Below are 25,828 nucleotides of genomic sequence, written 5' to 3'. Positions count from 1 at the left end.
ATCTTTTAAATTTGAGGTATTGTAACTTCACTTTTGCTATTTGTTTTATAAATTGCTCAGATATTAAGTATAATACTTCTTTACTTGACTTTCAATAATGGGCGAAAACCATGCGATTAACTACATGATGAAATAATGAAAACGATTTGGATTTCAGGGTAATAATGTAACATTAAATGTAGGGGGGAAAATCGGTCCAAGGTGCACATGTCCACCATTCTACATATGTGTCACATTTGATACATGTAGGTCAAAGATTTGGCTTGTAGAGCACCAAAACACACACATTCAACTTTATTATTTGTATATAAATATATTTGTTCCACTTTTTTTATAATTAAATGTTTTGTTATTCGTTCATTGAAGCAAGTTATGTACGGGGTGGATAAAAAAAATGATTCCGTTTTTATCCTTATAATGTATTAAAATAGTTAAATATAGTAATACTAAAAAAAAAAAAATATGCAAGTGATACAATAAATAAGTTTATTTACATAAATACTACAGACAATAACTCTGTACATGATGACTTGCAATTCTGTTATTTGGTTAAATGTTACAAACTGTATTTTTGTTTATATATTATAATTATGCTAAATAAACTAGTGAACTAGAACTTCAGCTCTCAAGAATTGAATAAATTTGATGATAGCTCAATGATAGTTAATAGATTTTTTATAGAAATTTTTAATTTAATAAATTTAAATAATAATATTTTATAAACTTTCTATTGCAAACAACTTTTTTTTATTATCTATATAGAATAAGAAGTGAAATACTTTTTTTTACTTAATATACAAATGAATCTAAATTTTTCAAGGCAGATTTTTAAAAAATTTCAAATGCAATTTAGTTTCTCCATTGGTATATTGTATCTAATTATTAAAAAATATAGCATTGTAGTTTTATTAGAAACAAAGACAAACAAATTAAAAAAATATAATGAAAATAGTTATTTCCATTTTTTTTATTAGTATTTATATAAAAATATGTTCTTTTCTATGAGAAGAAATATTAAATTTCTATAATTTTATATTATTTATTTTATTGTTTTACAATAAAAAATTAATAATAACAAAATAAATTTGGATGGACACTCTAGAAACAAAGTTATAGCAAGTCTGAAAAGTCAAGGAAACAGAATGAAAGCAATTTGATTAAAACTTGTTTTAAATATTTACATAACAGCTCATTTTTGTGAGGCAGTTAAGAAAATGATATATTTGTTTTCATTAGGTTTGCTTCGAAATCATTAAGGAAACCAAAATATGAATGGCTGATAAGCATAGATAATATACTCTCAATTAGCACTGGAACCATTGTGCATTATATATGTAATTCTCATAATTGTGCTATAGGTAAAGGAAAAGTATTTATTCACATAAAATATAGAAATGTTACAGTGTTAAAGAATATAGTAAGAATATTTACAGATTGGTGCCCATAAGGCTCTACTTAGCTGAATGCCTGCTAAAAATTTCTTTGGTAAGTGGTTAGTGATTAAAAAAAATAACAATCTGCTATTTATTTACTGAATTATATAGGTAATTCTCATAATTTATAAGACTAACAATGAAAAACATTTATACATGAATATTTGACCAAGTTAGTCCAACAAACATTGATATGGCATAATAGGAGATGCTTTGGATGTAGAATATTTTACTATATAACTTTCAAAAATCAAATAATAAAAATAGCAAATTATTTAGCATGTAACTAAATTGAAATACTAATATGAATTTTTTTTTTTTTTTTTTTTTGTCTATTGAATTGATATATTTGGCTCTAATTTACAATGTAAAATTTTAATGAAAGGAATTAACATTATCAAGAGGGTTTTGCAATGAATAGACACATATTAAATGCACAAACTACATATAAAATGCTAAGCAAAATGTGTAAACTTTATTAAGAATGAGAACAATGCATAATATTAAAAAAAAATATTACAACTGAAAAACATAGCTACCATAATTACAATTTCAGGTTCAATAAAGTAAAGAAAGCGATAAGAAGGAAAAATTTACCTAAGTATTTTAAATACTAGTATATCTTCTCACAAATCATGTGATGTGTCGCATTTTATCGTTAAAAAATGTTCCAAGATTCAAATTGCCAATACTGCAATTGATTTTGAATAATCAATTTTTGAATACTTAGTACATTCTAAAAGAGACACTGTGAATCTATGTGTGTAATATTTTACTTGCATTTTTTTTTCTTTTTAAAAAGAATTTATCATAGCATAATTATTTTTAGAAACTATATAACTGCAACTGGCTAATGGAAAATAAATGTAAAACATATGAAGTTCCCAAATAATGTCTTAAATTGTGTTTTTATGATATGAGAACCGTCTTGGGATTGAGATTTTTATTTCAGAAAAAAATTGGCCAGCTATATCTTTAAATTGAGACTGCAGAAAATGCAAAATATCAGAAAACATTCTAAATCCATTCCAAATTTATTCTGTTTGAGTTTATATTCTGAATTAACAACATTCTAATCATATTATAAAAAATACTTCTACAGAAAGATTATATCAGGAAGCTTATTCTATTTAAAGTATATATATTTCAGATACTTCAATTTGTCAATGTCTTTTGTGACTATCTATGGTTTAAAAATTCAGCTTTTAGTTTATATTACAAAATTGAAATGTTCTGATGTCATATTTTAAATTTAAAAATAGCAGAATCATTTTTTTTAGTTCATAGTAACATATTAAGAAATATAGAAATGTGAAGTTTAAGAATTATAAAAAAAATAGACATACACTGTTCTGGGAATGTAAAGGCAAATATAACCATTGGCAGAATATTTTTTTCTCAGACTATAAAGATATTATATCCATACAATCATATGAAGTTCTAATAGGCACATCTTTCTTATTTATTGCAGAAATAGTGCATGTTAGATGTAAGTGAAAAATATGTTTCCATATTATTCAGAAATTTTTCTGTAAAGGAATATTATATTACAATTAAATTTTTTTCAAAATCAGTAAATTACCAATTTTAAAGATGATGTATTAATGGAAACATTCGTCGGGTCAAAAGTACTTTTAAATGATTTCAAGATTCATTAACAATCAGGAAATTCAGAACCCTATAAAGACAGAATTAGTAATAATAATAATAAAAACAGTAGAAAACAAGTAAAAGCCACCTGAAAATGAATTGTCTGAAATATTGCCTTTGTACGTTTGTTGTGTTTTTGCTATAAATTTGATAAAATGGTATTTGTATTAAATATCCATTAAATAAGATGAAAGATCACTGAAAAATATGTTTTAAGCTAATATGTCGACACCTTACTCGGAAAACGCATCCTTCCACTACAGCAAAAAACGATTCAAATGAACCGGGATAAGCGTTGAGCTACAACTCAACATTTAAAAGACAACGTTTATCCCTGCTGCCCCTCTCGGTCAAACGTCCCTACCTGTCGAAAGTATGGTTTGGGATGGATTCGCCCATCCCATAGGGATAGACGTTGCGATTGAGACGCTAGTGTTTAGTGGGATAAAATAATAATAATAATAATTGTGAATTATATTTTCTGTCCTCACTTACTGATATGAGTCAGTAATTTCATATGTTTAGCTGAAATAGAAAGAATCAGCAATCTGAAATTAGAAGTTTATTTGTTAATAATCGTGCTAAATTGATTAAAATAAAACTATTTACCTTTTTTCGTAACATTTTATTGATAGAATCTCGCTATGGTCGTTTCATTGTATAATTTATTCGAAGCTACATTATTGTGCATAAATGCTATCGCCGTTCTTCACGAAGAACGTTTTCTTGCAAAAGGTTTGTTAATTACATATGACTGTTTCTACCAATTTTAAAATGAATTATTTATTTATACCATATTTAAATTTGTCTGAAGCTTTATATATATATATATATATATATATATATATATATATATATATATATATATATATATATATATATATATATATATATATATATATATTATTAAATATATGTTTTATTTAAAATGTAAATTAATAAAAAAAATATATTATGGTCATTGTCATGTTCATATCAATTCAAAATACTTGAAACTTAACTTCATTAATTCATAAAATTTTGGTTAGTGATAAAAAATGATTTATTATTTTATAATATGCTGAAAGCTGCAAGATAGAAATCTAAAGCAAAACCTCTTTCTGCAGCGGATTTTTGAAATGATTTATCATGACTTTTACAATAAGCAAGTGCATATATATATATTGTTAACAGGATCTTTTTTTTTCATTATAATTATAAATTAAAATCTTATTTGCAATAAAAAATATGTGATTATGTAAAGCCATGAAGGCCTTATTTTATAATGCTGTAAAAAAAACTTGGATTGGAATTTTATCTTAAGTTGAATAATATTTTTCATCTTCATATTTTAAAAAGATTTCCTTATTTTTTACAGTTAATAACAAGGTTTAGAATTTTTCTCTATATGTGATTTAATAACATGAGAGAATAAGTTTTGCACATATAATTTATCCTCTTGCAATAAGTTGATATGATTTTTTTTTGTCTGTAATGTTATGTTACATTTTGAGAAAATAAATTAAAATATTAAAGTTTATTCAATGATAAGCGATATGAAATAATTTTTAATAATTTTTTTAAAATGATTTTATTCTGAAATATTTTCTTAACTAGTTTTTGTTCCATTTTATTTGACATTCCTCCATAAGTATTCAAAAATATAAAATAAAAAGGAAATTTATTGTGACTCCTATATTTATTTTCACAGCTCCATACCTTACAAAAACCTAACTTAAAGTTTACTTATTGAACAAACAAACAAAGTCAATTTTGCATTTATGAATCATTGTTACAAAATGTTTTATATACAGTGTTAAAGAAATTAATACATTTTTTTAAAAAAATTATTAGGTTTATATCTAATTATTTCTTTTTAAAATCTAATATTCTAAATATTTTTTTCTTTTTAACTGTCATATAAAAGAAATAAATGCATACACTTAATGCTTACTACATATAGAGAGTTTACTATTTAACTTTTATTTTTATATTTGATTGAGTAAAATGTAGAAGTTCCAATCTAATATATATATTTTTCAAGTAAATTTAATTCAAATTTTCTAGAAAGGATTATTTTGAGCATTAGTTTAAATATCATTCAATAAAAAGAAAAGCATTTTGCTTGGTTCTTATTAATTCAAATGCTATTTTTACTTCATCTGAATAACTTTGAAGTAATGTTTATTTATATTCTTTGCTATTTTCCTTTAGTTTCATTTCTTAGTTTATTTTTGTATCAGTTCATTTTTAATAAAATGCTTATAGGAATAGAAGTATTATTTTCCATTTTCAGAATTTATTCTAAACTCAATAATTATGTATTTTATTTAACAGAGATATGCATGTTTCTTGAAGTGGAAACTTAGTTATAGTAGAAACTGATATGTATTAACATTTTTCAGTATCTTTCAAATTTAATTTTTAATACATTTTGTTTGAAAAAATTTCTACATCACTACCATAGACTCTTTATTTAATTAAGTCTGAAATACAATTTATGTGTCTTGTATGCTAAAATTTCTTCTGATATTATAAAATATTTGCAGCATTTATTTATGAGACATATGATTATTTTTCAAAATTTTTTTACTCAAAATGGTCAAAAACAATATATTTTTTCTTTCTATTTAATGTAGATCCTCTTCTATATTATTTTATTAAATTGATATTAAAAGCTGATGTTAAATTTTGAATTTTGTTATTTTTGTTAGCCTAGATTTTTGTTATTTAAAAGAAATAACAAATTATTTAAACATTTCATATATTACTCCTTATCATTGGCAATATATCTAGTGCTTATTTAAATATAAAACCATGATAATATAAATTAAGGACAAAAATATTTTAAAAACATGTATTAATGAGACATGTATGCAATGATTGTTTGTAATATAATCTCAACATCTACTTTTAATTCATTGAAAGTATATTTTGATACATCTTGTTATTAGTTTAATAGCAGCCATATTTTATGTCATGCATCAAATATAGGGCTGTCCTGTCCCCCCCCCCCTCAAAAAAAATCTCGAAACTTAGTGACACAGAGTTATTGTACTTTGATGATTTGTTCTCATTTTGTATCTACAGAAAAGTGACATTTTGCTTCAGTATTCATACACAGTGATAACTGCTGTTGAGCTAATAAAAAGTACTCGTTTTTATTTTAAAAGAAGTTTTGCCATCTAAAGAAATCATTTTTAAGTTTTTAATAGTATTTCATTTTTTTCACAGTTGGATGGGGAAGAGATCAGAGCAGAGGGTTTGGCGAAGAACCAGGAGTCAAAGCCCAGTTGATGAATTTGATTCATTCTGTAAGAACTGTTATGAGAAGTAAGTTTGAAAGTTGTAATACATGAAATAATAAACAAAATAGTGTTGTAAAATATAAGTATATTTTTAGTGTCATATCAAGTAATTTTTTTAATAATGATGCTTAATAGATGCACAAAGATTATTAGTACAACTGATCAAGCTAAGATAGTGAAATTTAAAGCACTGTATATTTCCATGTATAAACAGAATTTTTCAAACTTTTTAAAAGCCTTATTACAGAGTTTGACTTATAGTTAGATCAACTAATCTTGCAAAAAAATACAGGTTATTTTTATTAGTTAGGTGCTAGTGATAAATGACTAAACATAACAAAAAAATATAGCACTTTTTATTTTGATAATTTATATTCCTTAAGTTAACAAAAAAATTAATTTTAAATGATTTTTTTGTGTGTGTGAGTGTGAAAATCAGTTGTTTTATTCTAAAAATGGAACTTTAGTGCTGGTTTGTTAGCAATGGACTGAAGACTTATGGAAAAATACCAAGTAGCCATGCTATTGTTTGAATTTTCCGCAAACTCAATTACTTGCGGTCTGAAATTTGCTGCATAATTTTTTTTTCTTAACTCTCAAACATTTACAGTACTTTCTCTGAGCTCAAAAGTCTAGAAAAATGATGTAAGGTATATTTAATTTCTTTTCACATTATACTCTCTCATTTTAGGATGCTATAAATATTTTGATTATTTTTCAAATTCAACTATACTTTATTGTTTTTATCATCTTAATATTATGTATCTGGTTTTATGTTTGAGAAAATATCCAATTTAAAGGTAATAAATCTGGAGTTGTACAAGTTATGGAATCCACTAATTCATTTTCTATTATTTTGGAGAGTTTTTTGATTTAAATCAATTTGATAGATGTTACATCATTGATCACTTAAAAAGTTTGTAGAGTGAAGAAATTTATGGCTCAATTAGAATGAATATTTAATAAATGACATATTTTTCAACAAATCATTTAAGTTTGTAAATATAATGCAAATTTCGACTTAATAGTTTGCAAGTTAAAATGACTTGGAAGGTTCCCAAAATGTTCTGTATTAATACTGCCTTTTATATTGAGATGAAGATTCCGATGTTGGCCCTTTTGTGATAGTGATATTAATCCCATTTAATCTCTGGCTAAATTCATGAATCAAAAACTTATGATAAAGAAGGCGGGCATTTTCTGTTGGTTTGGATTGATCTTGGATTATCTGCGGTAAATATCTGATTTGGTTACAGTGCATAGAAATAGTTTGCTTTCCTTGAGGATTTTCAGGGAAAATTAATCGTTTTTTGTAATATTGCTTCCCTGCACAGTCACTTTTATGGTTAAGAAGAGTTTTATAGATAATGGATTCTGAATGGATATCCGAGTTTTGCGACAAAAGCGAAAGATCCCGAAACTACTGGAATTTCGGCAATATATAGATTAGGAGTAAAGATAAAGCATTTTTCTATACTCTGTTTCACCCTAATTTGGCAGTAGTGTATATTCTAGGCATGCCGAATCGCAGTCGTCGTCAGGGGAACAGGGTTACTTTAAAGTACAAAGTTACTAGAAATGCAGATCGCTGGCGAAACTTTATCTCGCAAATTTTTCGTCAAATAGTAAATATTTATTTACTTTATTATATTATCACTTTATCGGAGAATTAATTGTTTCCTTATTTTCATTATTTTTTCAATTTAATTGACACATTATTTTAATAAATCATTAAAGTTATTTCATTTCGTTTCACCGTTTCTCAAAAGAAAACAATATATCTTTCAATATTCTGTAAAGCGTAGTTCGGCTAATGTTTTTCGAAAAGATATCTGTATCATCGTTCACATCTTTTAAAACTTTATCTAATGTTGGGATCTCATTTCTGCGAAAAAAATGCACGGATTTTTTGTCAAATACAGATTAATGTAAAATCATCATATTTTACAAGACCTGAATGTTTATCTACCGAGCCTGGTCGCTTCTTTCCAGGGGTACTTAAAGGATGCCTTTATTTCTTTTTTCAAAAGGAAAACTGTTAATTGCAAAACATCTGTAAGATGCGAAACTTTATCACCGATTTGATTGATAGAATCTTAAGGGTTTTCTCGGAGTCGAGAATAAACATTTAATATGTTTTTACATGTTGCACTTTTTGTTGGTTTCACTCGTCTTGAAGGGTGTGCACAGCATAGTCGGTGAAAACACTTTCTCTTTTTCAAACATTTTAGAAGTGAATAGAAATGACGAATCGAATAAATATTCACCAAACAAAACTAATAACTACTAATACGATTAATAGTATCAAAAATATCAGCTGCTAAAAAAGCGAGAATAAAAAAGTAAGAAGGATGATAATGGTTGCGAACTGAATGAAGTTGAGTTGGCGGAGACGTAAAAGAAAAGCGTACCAAATATTTGACCTTGAAGACTGGTTCTAGCCAAAGTGGAATTCATTATGTCAATCTTTTAGTTTTATTCGTTCGTTTTATTTACAAAATACTTAAAATGTAAGCACTTCTAACTTGAGAATAATTTTAAATATATATTGATAAAAAAAGGATTTCTGTAATCTATGATATTATTTGATAAATTTCTGCGCATTTTAATTATTTTAAAGTCGGAATTGATGGGGAACTCTTTCCCAACGCGGAGCATCACATTTTCTACCTTTTACAATACTGCCAAGTTAGGGCGAAACAGAGTATAGATGCTTCTTTGCCTTGTGACAAAAACTATAAAAAGCTCAGGGACACAGCTGTAGTCAGTTGATTTGAGCTCAAGCGAGTATATGATCGATTTTTTTTCTGAGTACTTTGTACTGTTACGATTATTTATTAATGATTTGCCACTTTCGTGTTGCTATTTACTGCAAGTGCTGCTTTGTGTATATATTGTTCGTGTTTTGCTGCTGTGAATTGGCGTAGAATAAACCTTTTTTTTTTTTTCCTATTATTGAGCCTGTTGAACTTTTTTCACCATCTGCTCACTGTTCAGATTTTGGAAAATGTTCTTAACATTTGTTTTGGTTTTATTGATATAATTTTTTTTAATTTGGAAAAAAATTATTGCTATAAGTACACTGGTTCTCAAATTACTTTGATTAATATGTTTATAAAAAAAGAAATAATAATGTAAACTTTTTTAATGTTACAGATGAAAATAAAAAGTTTATTAGTTATCAGCTAGTTTGTCCGTACAAAATGTAGAGCAAGAACAATTCATTTTATCATGATAAAATAATTTTTTAACATAAAATAAAACTTCAGATATAATTTTATGTAGTTTCCTCCATTATTACTGAAAAAAATTAAGAGGATGCTAGTGGGAAACAGCATTTTGTAATCTTTTAAAGAAAGGCTGAGAAAATATTTTGAACTTATATAGTATTAGAAAAGAATTTGCCAGGACAGCGTTTGCAGAATCAATGCATTCTGTGAGAAAAATACGACGCTGCACAGCTTGTAAATTAAAGATACAGGAAATATTTTCTGGAGAATAGATTCATTACAAATTGTAACACACATATATATACACTGTGAATTGATCGGGTTTCTTTGTCTTGGGTATATATGTATATGATTAAATAGGGGGGGGATGCAATATTTTGTTGTCCTTTATTTTTTAAACTCTTTTATTTAATAATGTAAAAAATGAAGTGATAGTGATTTATTTCAAAAATCAGAGGGTCACAACAGTGTTCGAGCTTTCGAATTTTATATTAAATGGTAACAAAATTAAAAATAATAATAAACATAACATTTTGTTTTCTTGTATTGAGTTTTAAAAAAAGAAGCTTATTCAATTTAGTTAGCAGGAATGGCCTTTCTGCAACTTTCAGTATACTCTCTAGTAAAGGTATCACCTCCCCCCCCCCATAAAATCGTGGATATTGGACAATATCGTCAACACCACAAGTCCTCAGATTTTTATTTTCACACATCCTCATATGAGTATTTTGCTTCATAGTACAGTGAAGGAAACCAAATATGCATTGAAAATGCCTTTCTTTCAACCGCTTGAAGTCAAAATTTAACACAGAATTCAATTTTAATATCACGATCACATATCAGATTTTATTGGTCTAAGTCGTATTTTAAAATTATCGTTTTCACATGTATGCAAAAGTTCAAACCAACAAACAATCAACTCTTTGACGGATTTAATTCAAAATTCGATAAGTATTTGACTTTAGATGCAGCATTTGTATACCATTTTTCATTCTATAGCTATTTGCTGTCTATCATGCTCATTTATACATGAACAGCCAGACAGACTTCATGTAAATAGATTTCATTTAAAATTTGATAGAAATCTGAAAATTTGTTGTAAAGACCATGCAATTTCAATTTGTGTAGCTCAAGACATTTTTGAGCTATTGTGTTCACAGACTTATAGATGAAGACAATTTCCAAATTGTACTTTATGGACTTGGGGGAAGCCTGAAATATTGAGATTTGTCAAAATCTCATGTTGATTTTTTTCGGCGATTACAATACTTTCTCTTTGTGTACTTCGTTATATTAGAAAATAAAAATAGGCTTAAGTTCATAAATCACTTTTTTTATAAATTCTAATGAATTTTATAATAAACAGAGGACTATTGTGGGAAATTTTTATATTTTTTAAAAATTTCAAATTGAAATAAACATTGTTAGATTTCTATAACCCGAATGACATTTTGTAATCCAGCATATTTTCTGATAAAGAAATATTAATTCCAAAAACAAATAAAATTAAATTAAATATGGTAATAAAAGAAGGAAAAAAAAACTAAAAGTAAAATTTTACAAATATAAATACAGATATAGAAATGCATCAAGATGTCACTTTTCTTGCTTTTAATTTTGTAAACTTATTTATTTGATAATATGTAATATTGATTTGATAATATTTGATGTATGTAATTATTTGATAATATAATTTTCAATAAAGTAGCAAAACGATTGACTTATACTATTCCATAAATAGTTGACAATTTTCGAGCAAAAAAAAAAAAAAAAGTTTCTCTCGGTTTGCATTACAAATTCAGCACTTGCTATAGTAACTGACAACATAAAGAAAAGTTAAGCTCTGCTAAATATATTTTTCCCATTCAATGTTTATTTCCTAATTCTAATGTTCTTACTATGTATTAATAATTCAACCTTTGTTTATAACAAGGTTTTGTTTTACTTTTAAGTATGTATTTGTATAATTCATTCATAAAAATAATTTTGAACAATTTTTTTCAGTTCCCTTGATATTCCTGAATGCAGTGGTTATAATTTTCAAACTTATTTTAGGATGATGCTGAAAGCTAGTAAATGTATGTGAATGCCAATAAAATATTTTTGTACATTTGTCATTTAATTATTTGCATCAATTCTATTAACTTAGAAAAATTGACATTATTTAATGTTCAGTTCAATGCTTAAAATTTATTCATTTCCACCTTATAATTAGAAACGAGTTAATGAAAATTCAGCATAGTGTGTAAAATGACGTTTTTGTGTGTTTAGAGACAACCATTATCTTAATGTTAATTAAATGTTCTGATTGATATGTGTGCAATTATTGTATATATGTGTTTGAGGAATTGTCATGGAAATTTGAATAAAGTCTTTTTTTTTGTATAAAAGAATGAACTCATATCATGAATTAATATTGCATTTCACTCACAAATTTTATAGAAAACTATATGGAAAGTTGCAGATTATTTCTGCATGATACATTCCCATATAGATGAAAGATGACAACTGTAAAGAGAATGTATGTAATCCATTCATAATGACACAATTTTTTGCTGCTCTTTCCATACTGACTAATAATTGAAATTCAATTCATTGCACGCTTAGTGTGTAATCCATCTCAAATGGGTTAGCATCCCAATCAGTGACTGAAATGCCTAAATATATCTGATCTTTCAATCTTCTAAAGAATATTTAAAACTTAAATAGAATTTGATACACTATTATCAAATTGTAATAATAATGCCAATGAAAACTGACATAATGAATTCCTGATACGATGTTGTTGGATTTTTCTCATATCTAGTTTTCAAAAATTTCCCATTGTAAAGGAGAAACATATTTTATATAATAAGAATTTTAAGCAAATGCCATGCTTTTACCTAAATTGATTTTAAAATGTGCTAACATTTTGACAGCTCTATATATTTCTCTTTCAGTATTGATATTTTTTTAAAAAATATCTGCCTTTAATGAATTCTATGCAAATTACAGAAGTGTTAATTATTCAACAGAAAAATTAAATCATGTTTTATTAAGATTTTTGAGTCAGAAAAATAAATTTTGCTTAATTTTAAGTGGTAGATCCATGTCCACTATTTTTAAACAACAATTCTACTAAGCACAAGATACTTCACATTGTAGTTTTAATTACTTTGTTCCACATTTGTTGAAATTTGAAGCAGTAAAAAATGAGCATTCATTTGGGAAATATCCTATTTTTCTAATTGGGATTAAAAGAATCAACAAACAAAAGTATAATATGAATATTTTTAATGTTATTAGTAACAACCAAAATCTTATTACTCAAAACATAGAACAAATATTAATTACAAAGAATGACATTTTTTTTTACACTTTAATATTTCTTGATGGCAGCTTCAATGTTATCCATTTGTTCTTTAAGTGCATTCCATTGTTCCATATTAAGACAAATGCCTAAAGAAAAAATTTATTTATTAACATAATTATAGATATACTTTATAAACATTACTGAGAATCTAGTATATGTTTTAAGAAAATCTTAAAAAAAAAAAAAAATAATTAATACCACTTAAAATGTGATCATAAAAAAATAATTTCTCTAGCAATATTATTTCCTCCCCCACCATATAAAATATTATAGGAAGCTTGAGAACCCAAACCTTAAAAGCAATAATTTTGGTGAGTATCTTTTCTATACTTCTATTTATTTTATATCTCATTGAATGTATTTGATGATAGTTATGGTTGCCTAAGCAAAAACAAAAGCAAACTCAGATTTAACTTCCTGCCAATACTTAATAATTTGAAAAAAGTATACAAATCAATGTTTCTAAAAAAAAAAAAAAAATCAATATTCTATTCTAAAATTTATTATTATGAATTTTAAATTAGTCCTGTAACACTCTTGCTACTAAAATGGTTGTAACTATTTGGTCTCAATTACCTTCAGATTCCAAACAATTAAATTTAAGATATTCCATGAATTTCCATTAGAAATTTTATCCCTTCTCCCAGCTTAAATTTAATAGTAACTAATTATACAATAAGAGCTGTTTGTAGACTTTCTCATGCTTCAGATTTATATAAAATACTGTCATTTCCTTTGCACTTATCATTGAATACCGAGTCTGCATTTTCATTTCAAATTGATATGGAATGATAGTAAAAACATTGCTAAAAGGCATGTTTTCTTCTAAAATACAACCTTTTACAAATAAAGGAAATTATTAGTTTCTTTTTGCTGGAAATATGAATTCTAAGTATAATTATTTATGCAAAAATTAGTTTTTGATTGCCAGAATTTAATGACACTGACTTTCCAAAGGGCAATTTGCACTAACATCTGTAAAAAAAAAAAAAAAAAAAAAAAAAAAACCGAGAAGTTTAATTTAAGTGTAGTAAGCAATAAAAATTAAAATACCTGTTATAAAACAAAGATAAATGAAATTAGTGAGAAAAAGACAATACAAAATCAAGCATACATTCCAAGTAGTCTCCATGTAATTAACTACTTTCTCAGATATTTTAATGAACTCAATAAGTAAAGGTTTAATAAAGGATTTAGATAAATAGTTTATTGTTGACCAAAAGATATACAAAACATAATGAATACATAAGTATATTCATTCATTCAAGTATTAATTGCAGCCATTAAAAAGTAAAAAGTTCTTCTAGAATTTATCATCCTTATGTCCCAGACTGTCTTTTATATTTTATGAAAACATCTTTTGTTGGGTTTAACAGACAGACATGAAATCAATTTCAAAATCTAAAAGATACAAGTGCTTCTTCTAAGAAAATATAAAATAATGAATGTTTTATAAATTATATGAGAAGTATTTTAAAAATTCAGATTCATATTTTTTTAGTTAATGTAATACTGAAAATTGGATATTTTTCAAATCAGCATAACAAATATAATAACCATGTATTTATATAAATTTATGCAAATCCATAGCAAAATTACATTTAGTAAAAATCTTAGAAATAGGTGTTTTTTTTTTAAGTAGTAGTGCAACTTTATATTAAAAAATATATGAAAATTAATAATAGGACAATACTTTAGTTGCCAATAGTATTATATACAAGTATCAAAAAGCAATCTCATTTTTTAAAAATTTGAATAATTTTACAAAGTAATAATATACATTTTTTTTATAAATGATATAAACTGCTGAATGGGGAAGGGGGGGGGGGGTCAAGAAAGGAAAATTGCAATCTCAAAAGATTTTGTATTACAAGTCAGAGGAACAAAAATGAAAATGGCTTGGCTACTCAAGTGCAATGTGTCTAAAATATCTGATTATACAAAAAAAAAAAAAAAAAAAAAAAAATAATAATCAAATTATGTTATAAGTACTAACCTTTTTTACCCGGTTTCATTTCACCGTCTTTTTCATAATACTCTCTGATATCCACCATCAGTTTCCCTCGAAATTCTCTGACACTGACATATCTATACTTCGATAGCTTAAAAAAAGACAACACAAAATGAGAGCCTAATAATTCATTTAACATTTTAATTTAATGACATTATTTACTAAAGAGTAAAACAATCTTTTTTTATGAGTGTATTTATTTGTTAATAAAATATGTTTGTTTTATAGATTAATTTGTAACAAAATCTCTCAATATATATGAAGAAGGAAATTTATTTTATTGTTCAAATTTTTTATCATAACAATACCTTCTCAAATAATAATTAAAAAAATAAATAAAAAATTAAATTTTCATCAAAAAATTAAAGAGAAAGAAAGAAAGAAAAAAAAATACATTGTGTTTGCTCTAATTGTGGCCTAATAGCCAATATCTAAACAGTTAAACCTACAAAATTGCAATTATTAACATAAATAACTAGACAGGAGATAGATCATTTCTAAGTTTCATAATCCTTTTTGAAATACTTAATTAGCTAATTTCCATTTCAGAGCAATGAGTTTTTAAGATGCATTCACATAAAAATTTACATTAAGATACATTTAAATATTATATTTGTCTTAAATATTTTCTCCTCCAGCCAAAAAGTTAAAATCACTGATCCTGGTATTACAAAAGTTCTTGTCAAAGTGTAATTAGTTATACAATTATATGGAATATTGTCCCTCTGCAAACTGAAAAAATCTGTAGAGACAGATATCAATTAAGAAATCAAAAGGTGATCATTTTTTGATTTCTTGATTGATGTCTATCTGATTTACACAAGTGGTACAAAATACGATATTAGACTTATAATTCTGTGGATTTATCTTGCTAAGTTATGCAAATATATTTAAAACGTTTTATTAAATTTGATTTAGATTAGAATTATTTGGACTAGTTATATATTTATATATATATAAAATATGGAACTAAGAGTTTGACAAATGAGGAGGAAGGACTAGGAGTTTGAAAAGACCCCACCCCGTCTAAACAAGCCAAAAGAGGTGAAAAATAGAGTCAAGCTAACCCTTTCAGGACGGGATGTCTCCATTCTAGATGTTTACTTGGGACGGAGCTTACACAAAAGGAATCATCCCACAGGACAGGGTGTTTTGTAAGCCTAACTTTCGGGGAGGGAGAACCCAAAGAGAATAAAGTCCTAAACGTTTTACATTTTAGTACCTATTTAGATTATTAGTTCACCTGTCATATATGTTAAAATTAATTTATAATAAATTTTATTTTAAAAACTCATTTACATTGTGAAGTAATTTTCAGAAGCCCTATTCAATTTATTCTGAAGTTTTAATAGACAAATACATTAATACACTTTCAAATGAATGTTCAAAAATACAAAACGAGCAGAAGGCAGGCATGCAGTGGACTCAGATTCTGATAAAATATCCTCATCAGAATCACTCAAAATCTCGACTTATAATTCTTTAGATTATGAATCATTACTATCATCTGTGCTACTATTGCCTTCGCTCTTCTGATAAATAGCATTTTCTAACCAAAGCAAATCGAATTCAAGGCATCCCAAAATAAAAATCATGTAACACAAATAATGAAACAAAATAATGTAACACAGTTGAATACTACACTAAATGTAAATGTGATAAAACCCAAACAGACCTTTCGTAGTAACAAAAATAAAATTACTAGCAAGACCAGACGTTTCTATCATGTGGAAAGTTAAAGAACCCAGCCCTGTTTATTTACATTATGGTTACCAGCATGAATGACACTCTAATTGTTTTAAAAATAGATAGTTATTTTTAACCATTAATTTACTAAATAGTTGTTGAAATATGCAAAGTAAATAATAAGTTCTGATATTCAATATTACATAATAGATACATTAGTTGGATCACAGAATACCATTTGTAAGCAGGAAAATTTATCACAATATGGCATATTTCAAGAGAACATTCCCAACCAGATAAATACATTTAGAAAACAATGATGTTAATAGAATAAACATAAAGATCAATACATAATTTTAAAATAATTGCTGGAAGTTGTTAATATGAAAATGAAATACAAGAAAAATTAATAGAATTAATTTAAAACAAAATTATATTTCAAATTTATAATTTCCTTAAAAAATACATTAGCCACTTCAGAATGTTCTGAATAAACTGTCTCTATGTACAATGCTGAGTAATATGTAGATATTAATATTTAATACTACACGTTTCTCAAGGAAAGACATTCTTGGAACTTTCTCTGCTCATTAAAGCTATTATTTTAAAGGTTTACACTTCTTAAGCCTTATTTCTATAATTGTGAAACAAAATTCCATTTATATATATTTAACCAGACCCTTAATTCAGATAAATTTCATTTCAAGGAAATTAAATGCATACCATTTTGATACATGAAAAAATTCTGAAGATTGTATGATGTGCTTGGAAGAATGAATAATGTATAAATAGATGAAGATTAGAAGCTTTGAAGATAAACATTAAGAATAAGTGAGTTTAACTATTTGAATAGCAAGGCTGATAATGAATCAAATATGAAAAATGCAGTGTGTAATGAATGATATCGAAACAATATAGCACTTTACCTTGACATATAATGAAATCAGACATACCTTAATTAAATCACCATCATCACTGGTGCTAGCAGCAGCAGCAGCAGCAGCAGGCTTTTCATTCTTGCTTTTTTTAGCAGGAGGATTGCGCTAGAGTAAGAAATATTTATTTACTTCATATCTATCCACAATAAAACATTTTTTCCTTCATTTATTTAAAAACAGATGATTTATCCCGCATTGATAATGGGGAAAAAAATTAATGCACTTTTATTAAAAAAAAAAAAAGATTATTTAAGGAAATTGGATATAGCCTTCTTTATGTTTCTTGGAGTTCTTAGTACTTGGGAGTCAAATTTAAAATATTTAAAACATAACAAAAGTTATAATTATTACATATCATATTAGATGTTATCTATTTCATGTAAGCAGCCTAAATAAGTTAGTGAAAATATATTTAACATTTATATTATATGGATTACAGCCTTGGTGGTAATTAATGCATGCTTTAAAAAAATATATAAGGATTCTCATGTAAATTTGTATACAATATTCTTTAATAAATTTGAAATTTATTATCTGTATCTCGAATTTCAGCAGCATAACATTAAAAAAATGGTTAAAAACTATTTTCTCATCTTTAATAAATGTTTTATATTAACCTTTACAGATTGTTACAAAGTTTTAATAAAAATTATTGATAAAAACTTTAATGCAAGAAAAATGAAATTTTTTATTCAATAGCAATTATGTTTTACAAGTAAAAAAAAAATAATAATTTGGACATAAAAGTATTTAGATATGTATTTTAATTTATGAAGATGGATTTGCAATTTGAAAGATTAGAATATCAGAAATAACAATTAATTGCACCTTTAATTCTTAACAAGTTTGAATATATTTTAACTGTTTTTGTTTGGGGAGGGGGGGAGGAGGACCTTTTTTCCTATTGTAAACCTTTAAGCTTTAAGGACCCAAACTCAGAAAAGTTACTTTCAATATGGGCATTCAGTGAGAAAAGCTAAAAGATGCTTTCCCCTTCTTTTAAAGGCATGTGTTGAAAATAACTTCAATTTCGACCACTGGTAATGATAATCTGTCCTCTCCGTCCTAACCCGATTGTTTTGTTGTGGTTTTACCGTAGTACAAATTCTGTAGTACAAATTATTGAATTACACTTTATGACATTAAATAAATTGCAAATAGGATAACTGTTGTATAGTTATTTAGCACATTAAACAAAATTTTATCAATTTTTCAATCATATTTGCAATTAAATAAATTTCTCAAGTATTACTGAAGCTGTACATTTAATTTTGATAAAATGTAACGATTTATATATCATGCATAAAGATCCTAATTGTTCATATTTTCTTTTAAAAACTATTCCTATTTCTTTGTGAATAACACAGATGACAATCCTCCACTATTTTGTAGATTAAAATATCTTTGAATATTTTAATATTAATAAATTGTGCTCGCAGAAGTCGAAAATGATTTTTATTCCTAACATAATTTGAACGGTTTTTAATATAAATTACTGGTAACATTTTCTTATTCTATTGTCGAGATTATTACAATTTATAGATTATTATTATTATTTGCTGATAACTTCATTTGCTAATAGCACAGTAGTATTTTTGAATACTATGCTCAGTTTCATGGACAACCAATAACTGATTTATAACAAAAATTTATTTTCTGCAGAAAAATTTATTAATAACTAGGTAATTACCAAATTTAAGACAATTAATTTAACGAAAGTGAGATTAGATATGGTTTACTTAGAATTCAATACATAAAATTTCATTAAGATAATATTACACTAAAAAGTAGTTAGCAAAATGAAACTTAAAAATAAATAAATAAAGCTGGCATTCTAAATGATCAGCATTTACTATTAAATAGAAGTATTTTTATTAGCAGATGATTTAGATTACCTCTCAGAAATGCTTAAAATTAAATCTAGAATTCCTGACATTTTTATGCAGCCACTTTATTTTATTTCAATGCAAATATTTCCGGAATGTCTAATAACTTTTCAGTGGATTGAAATGAAGGTAGAAAGATATTAATATTTCTCTTCTGATATTTGAATACATAGAAAAACTACTAATTATTATTTTAAGAACCTCCTTAAATATTTTAAAATTAGAATTAGGACTTTTAATGAATAATTAATTATAAATTATTAAATCAATCATTTTCATAAATCCCAAAAAATAATGATGAAATCAACTTTTCAAATCAAAATTTAAAGATGAAAAAAATAGTAAGTCGTCGATTCTTTAATAGACTAGAACATTAGCGACTGGGAAGTATATATGTCAGAGGCTCCTGTCATGGAGGGGGAAGGGGTAAGCATTAAAACAAACCAGTGTGTGTTTTGTCACTTTTCAATGTAAAATATAATGACAAGACAAATAATAATAATTATAATGAGGTTTCACTTAGTTTCTCTGCAACAGATTATTTTCTGCAATGAATTGGAGTAAATTAGTAACAATTTATCTAGGGTGCTGATTACCTTTATTACACCATTCTGTCAGAAATGAAACTTCCAAGTAATTCTTAGTTAAAATATTTATCATTAGAATAGACAGGCCCAACTATAAACACATATTATTATAAAGTTAAAATATTTTATTTTTTATAAGAACTAATAAAGTTAAAAAATTAAAGAATGAGGGAAAAGAAAGTTTTCAATCGAATACTACTCATAAATGAAATTATGCAAACTCATTCCATACCTCTTAGGAATGCTATTGAAAAAAAATATCGCCAAAGCAGGGTTTACAAAACTCACTAACGCCAACAGTGATTATAACAACTGCCGGGCGAAATGTCCTGCCCCTCAGGGGTATGACACAAAAGTGAAGGGATTTTATGATAGGGTGCAGCTGGAAAGTTTAAGTGGGGGAACAAACGCCAAACTCATTGCTGGTACAGCAGTTGTACCAACCCGCAAGGAAAGGTTAAAAAAAAAAAAAAAATCTGGTACAGCCGTTGTTCTGACTGTAAGCTAAAGGTTAAGAAACATCAATTTTTGCAGTCAAAACAAAGTTTTATTCATAAAAAATTTGCTATATCACCACTCTACAAAGTATATATATTAAAAATGAAGAATAGCAAAATTAATGACCAACAATGCAGGTGATATACACATAAACATGGAACATTAATTGCAGAAATTTGAAATATATAAAATATATTTTATATAAAGTATATTTCTTACAAGTAGAGTGTTGCAAATAAAACACCAAAAATAAAATGACTAATGTAAAAACTTAAATAAAGCAATATCAAATGATAAAAATTATACTAAATAAAATTTGTTTCTGGAATAAAATTATGAACTAAAAAAACTATACAAGTATAATTTAAATTGAAATAGTACATTTAGATAAAAATTTGAAAGAACAATATGAACATATTACTATCTACCCATCAAATAAATTTATATATTAGGAAAATGAAAATACTTTGTGTCGGCAAATTATATTTATCCTATGACATACAAAACAATTTAACAAGTAACATTTTTTTCAATAAAGAATAATGATAGCCTGTCAATTATCTAATGAAAATGTTTTCAATTTCAAACAAAATATAAAAGCAAAAGTTTCTTCACCACTTGAAGGAAAGAAAAAATTTAAAGGAGATAAGTATTATTACATCATCTGGTCCAGAATCAGAGTCAGAGTCTGATAATTTTGACTTTCGCCCTTTCTTGCTGGACATCTTTTCAAAATCTGAAATGAAAAACAAATAATTTTCCAAATTGTAACTATACTCACATTATTAAAAGTGATTTTATATTGAATATCATTAATTGATATTAATAACAGTTTCACCCTCTCTCAGCTAACCTGGCCGTGAAAGTTCTATACAAATTACAAGTAGAGTTCGTTTACAAACAAGGAATTCAAGATGCAAAACCAAGGCATTTTTCACTTAAATAAAGTTTCGATGGGGTGAGTGTGTGTGTGTGTGTGGGGGGGGTGATAGTGAAAGGGTTAATTAATGTATTATATGCATAATCACTACAGCACTTACCTATTATGTTTATAACACCATCATAAATTTAAATTTTAAGAACAGTTTTATTATAAGTATATAAGAAGTATTACATCCACAAAAGATACAAAAAATATCAAATAATTAAAAATGATTGGCAAAATTGATTAATGAAACAGAAACAAGAAATTGTTTTCCAATTCAATAATACCTTCTAATCTTAAAATTGAAAGCATTCAATAAAATGATGTAAATATTTTTCATTTAGTGAAATTGTTTCCAAGGTACTTATCAAAATTGGTTTTCAAGAACGAAGTTTTAATCTTTTAACTCTATGAACCTACCTAATGTGAAAATTCTAGTGATTAAAAGCAAAGGGAAGATTTCTGTCAACGGAATCATCTCTTCCTTCAGATTAATAACAGGAGGGGGTCATCTGTTGAGCCATAATTGAAATGCCCATTCAATTTTTCACACTCGTAGAACACCATGTGCTTGCAATTTGAAGAATAATTTTCCGATACAAATGTTAAGAATAAGCCTAACTTTTAATCTACCGAATGTTTAATTTCCAATATTTCCTATCACGAAACATTATATTGATATGTATTTATGTTTACTTTGCAAATGCATTTTACAACATAAGTGCAGGAAATTTGTATGAAAATAAAATCATGAGCAACGGATTATTAAGACGCACTTAATATTGTAACAATAGCAAATAAAGAAAAGCAGCATTAGAATTAAAGATGATAAGAAAAGTTTATTTATGAAATAAATCACAATTTATGCCATAAATATGAAGATAACGCAGCTATTCTTATATTTGATTTTTTTTAATTAAAAAATATGAAACAGTAAAATAAAAGTAAATAATACTCGCTGAACTACGTAAACTGTACCTTTGATTATAACACAGAGACTGTAGTTTACACAAAAAACTGAAAAATAAATTGATGCAACAGCAAATTAATAAATAAAATTTAATCCTTTGTATTCCAAACGATTGTGAAACAAGCTTGATGCCCGGGAAAAAAAATAATTCGGCGCCGGTTCTAAATTTGGTTACAGTTACTAAAATTGATTAACGTATTTGAATCTTATTCTTGATGGTGGCATGCACGAACTGTGATAATAAAATTAAAATTTATTTATAAACTATTAAAATGGATTAAAAATACTACAAATTGATTAAATCTATAGAACTATTTCGGTGCTTAAAAGCTGATAAATGTCTAAGTGTTGTATAAGCTTTATTCAAAGTTGCATCATTCTGAAATTAAACAGAGCATAAAATTTTTACTTTAGCTAGTTTTGAAATAATATTATTATTTGGAAATACATATTTTAAAAAGGATTCCCACCTTTATTCCTGGATTTGACATTAAAAATAAGAAGTAATCATTAAAATAAGAAATACTAGATGGCGCTGTAGTTTTTGTCATTCATTAATGGCGTATTTTATTTACAGTTATGATGTTGAAACATAACTGTTATGTATGAATGTGTGTGCGATTAGTTACTGAAATTAGGGTGAGTCATGACAAATATTGTAAATGCTTTAAAGAATGCTCTAAAAGATAGTTCATATTTAGTATGTATCAATGTATATCATTATAAGAAAGGCATTCATATAAAAATAGGCGTGTTTTTTTTTGAAGGAAAGAAATAAACATAAAACTGCTGTTTTTCATAAAAACTGAGAAATCAAAGCTTACTTTCCTGTTGTTTTGTAGTTTCTTATTTTACGATTATGTCCGATTTCAGCATCTGAATATTTTTCTTGGAACTTCATCTTTAGTACATTTGAAAGTATTGCTATTGTTTTAATTTAATTGCTTGTCTTCACACAATGAGTAACAAATTCCTTGAATCACGGAGGCAGTTTGTTTTGATGAAATATGCATAATATAGTGCAGTACCCTTTAAAATCGTATAATGAATTCTCTACTTAACTGCCCCTGTTTTATTTTTTAAAAATTTGGTTTAGCTTTAGGCAGTTATATTTTTAATAATTCTAATTTTATTAATAAAAAGTTGCTTGAATTGAAATAAAAGTTTTTGCATTTATGTTATATTTTTAAATGAGCATTATCGAATTGGGAAAAATAATCACTCTATATTCTTGAAAGTGTCAAAAAAAATTATTTCACTATTTGTTATAGTATAGTTAAAGGGATTATCTGAAATGCCATGGTAGTATACAATTTATTAAGCTCCATTTTTTAACAATAAAATTACTTATTTTGTTTTCTGGAATAAATCTTATTTAAACAAATTTAAAAGCAAGCAATGCCTGGTTTCATTTTTTTTTGTGCATTCTTTTGAACATTGTATTAGGAAATGTTGTAACATTTATGCTCTGAACATTGTAGCTGCTACATATATCTTGTGTTTTTTCTAGCCTTGTGCTTTAAATGATAAGAATGTTGGAGTAGATTTTGTAAGAATCTGCATCCAAGGTTAAAAGATTGACAGGAAATACTGACCAATTATGACCTTCATTTTTTATTGCACTTGTTGTGTAGTTAGTTGTTATTAAAATTAAATGTAATTAGTTAAATAGGCATAAATAAGAAGTTTTTTGATATCATGCCTATAAATTTTTATATGTTATATTAAAAATTCTAAAGTAACTTTTTGTCAGAAACTTCGTTGATTAATTTCAATTTGAAATGTAATCTTTTTTTATTTGAATTCTTATATATCTCTCCATGATGATTATTTCACATCCATAATACCTTCATTTAAAAAAAGTAATATATCAAATAATAAAATTGAGTAATTTTTCATTTTAATATTAATCACATACTAATGCAGTATCTTTTGATATAAAAAAATCATTGTATATTTCAGAAGGGTATTGATAAGAAGTATTCTTATTTTAATTATAATTTGAAAAATATGTAGTAAAATAGTTTATTTAATTTTCGAAAGCAAGATAGCATCAGATTCATATGTACTTTTATAAAGCAACAGGGATAGTAATTATATAGAATAATATCACTCCAGAATTCATTAGCAATTTTTTGAATTCTGTATTTTCCAAAAATTACTAGAGGATTCTGGTGTGATCTAACTGAATTAAAAGCCTGAAATTCCTTTCATTAAAAAAATGATTTTCTAATCATAGAAATTGGAATGCTTGTGTTTTAACTATTTGCCATTAAGTGATTTATGACTTCACGGCACATCATTGTTGATCTTTTGACACTATCCCTTATTATTGGTAAATATAGGCAATAGACTAACCTGAGAACTTTAGGCTTTTTTTTACTGTTTATTGCTGCTTGCAAAAATCATAACATTTTTGGCAATTAATTGCAAGTTTGTAATTTATGTACAAATGCTTAAATATGCATTTTGACAATTTTTTAAAATTATTTCTTTTGAAGAACTTAATCACCATAATTTTTTTTGTTCGTATTTATCTTTTGTTAATTTTAAATGATTGAATTGATGAAACATTTATTTCCTTTATGTTTTTATTTTTAAATTATTATTTTCCATATTTCTTTTATCTATTAAGTATGAAATTATTACTTTTTTTGCTGCCATTGGCAAAAGTTGGTTTTTCGAAATCGATGGTTGTTAAAAAATTTCATTATTGCAGATGATTTGTGTAACATGATCTCAATAGACTTCAAGTTTTTCCAGATATATAACATATTATTTTAGAAACCTTAGATTTTTATGCTACTTGTTTCATGCATTTCCCTAACTTTCGGTCTGTTATATATATATAAAGAGAGAGAGAGAAAAGCAGTGTTTAGAATTAAATGCACCTTAAAAATTTTTTCCATTATTTGGTTTCGAAATTAAGCCTTAATTATAAGTACAATAGATTTTTACTAAATGTATGCTGTTTGCTGAAAACTCCTAAACATGGAAAAATAAATTGAATTTTAATAGTTTGTTCATGCATAATTGAGGTACAAAAAGCTATGACAATTGCTGTAATGATTTGTTACAAGAATGAAAAGGTTTCCAGTGTCCCTTCAAGGATGAAATATGTTGTAAAATTTGCTTAAGTTTTTTAATACTGATATTTAATAAAAAATTAATTAAAAATTATATAGCAAAAATTGCTATCATTAAATAGAGATTTTTTTTTGTATTTTAGGTTATATATTACAAATAAAAACATTTTTTGTGGAGCAATATTCTTTACAGATTATGGCCAGAAAATACCCCTGTCGTAATAGTTTTTAATTGATTAATTTTGGGGGGGGGGAATTCTCTGAGTTGCATTTTCCCACCTTCCAAAAT

General features: G+C 25.9%; 3 protein-coding genes across 5 annotated transcripts in view; 2 read left to right on the top strand and 1 right to left on the bottom strand.

The window, feature by feature from the left end:
• Positions 1–3,500: 3,500 nt before the first annotated feature.
• The window catches only part of LOC129990614 (immediate early response 3-interacting protein 1-like), a 231,976-nt gene continuing 209,648 nt past the window's right edge, over positions 3,501–25,828 (top strand). The window contains exons 1-3 of one of the 2 annotated variants that reach the window (XM_056098172.1): positions 3,501–3,818; positions 6,297–6,395; positions 11,605–11,684. In XM_056098172.1, coding sequence (XP_055954147.1) covers positions 3,728–3,818; positions 6,297–6,395; positions 11,605–11,660 — 246 coding nt within the window. In that variant the 5' untranslated portion in view covers positions 3,501–3,727 and the 3' untranslated portion in view covers positions 11,661–11,684. Of the gene's footprint in view, positions 3,819–6,296; positions 6,396–11,604; positions 11,718–25,828 lie in introns of those variants that run through there. The other variant, XM_056098171.1, reaches the window with a different exon arrangement.
• Positions 12,857–22,618, bottom strand: LOC129990588 (activated RNA polymerase II transcriptional coactivator p15-like). 2 transcript variants are annotated; one of them, XM_056098169.1, is made up of 5 exons: positions 22,462–22,618; positions 21,218–21,294; positions 17,603–17,692; positions 14,949–15,054; positions 12,857–13,038 (listed from the first exon to the last, which is right to left on the bottom strand). In XM_056098169.1, the coding sequence occupies exons 2-5, from the start codon at positions 21,281–21,283 to the stop codon at positions 12,959–12,961; spliced, it is 342 nt and encodes a 113-aa protein (XP_055954144.1). In that variant the 5' UTR covers positions 21,284–21,294; positions 22,462–22,618; the 3' UTR covers positions 12,857–12,958. The 2 variants fall into 2 exon arrangements, with proteins under 2 accessions (XP_055954144.1, XP_055954145.1); XM_056098170.1 differs by having other exon boundaries at positions 22,443–22,614.
• LOC129990520 (C-myc promoter-binding protein-like) overlaps positions 22,977–25,828 on the top strand; it is a 53,934-nt gene continuing 51,082 nt past the window's right edge. Inside the window, exon 1 of the mRNA XM_056098163.1 lies at positions 22,977–23,092. The gene's annotated coding sequence lies outside the window, so the exon portion shown is untranslated. The remainder of the gene's footprint in view (positions 23,093–25,828) is intronic.

This window comes from Argiope bruennichi, chromosome 2 (genome assembly GCF_947563725.1).
Source record: "Argiope bruennichi chromosome 2, qqArgBrue1.1, whole genome shotgun sequence".
NCBI lineage: Eukaryota > Metazoa > Arthropoda > Arachnida > Araneae > Araneidae > Argiope > Argiope bruennichi.
This window is presented reverse-complemented; position numbering and strand designations above follow the sequence as displayed.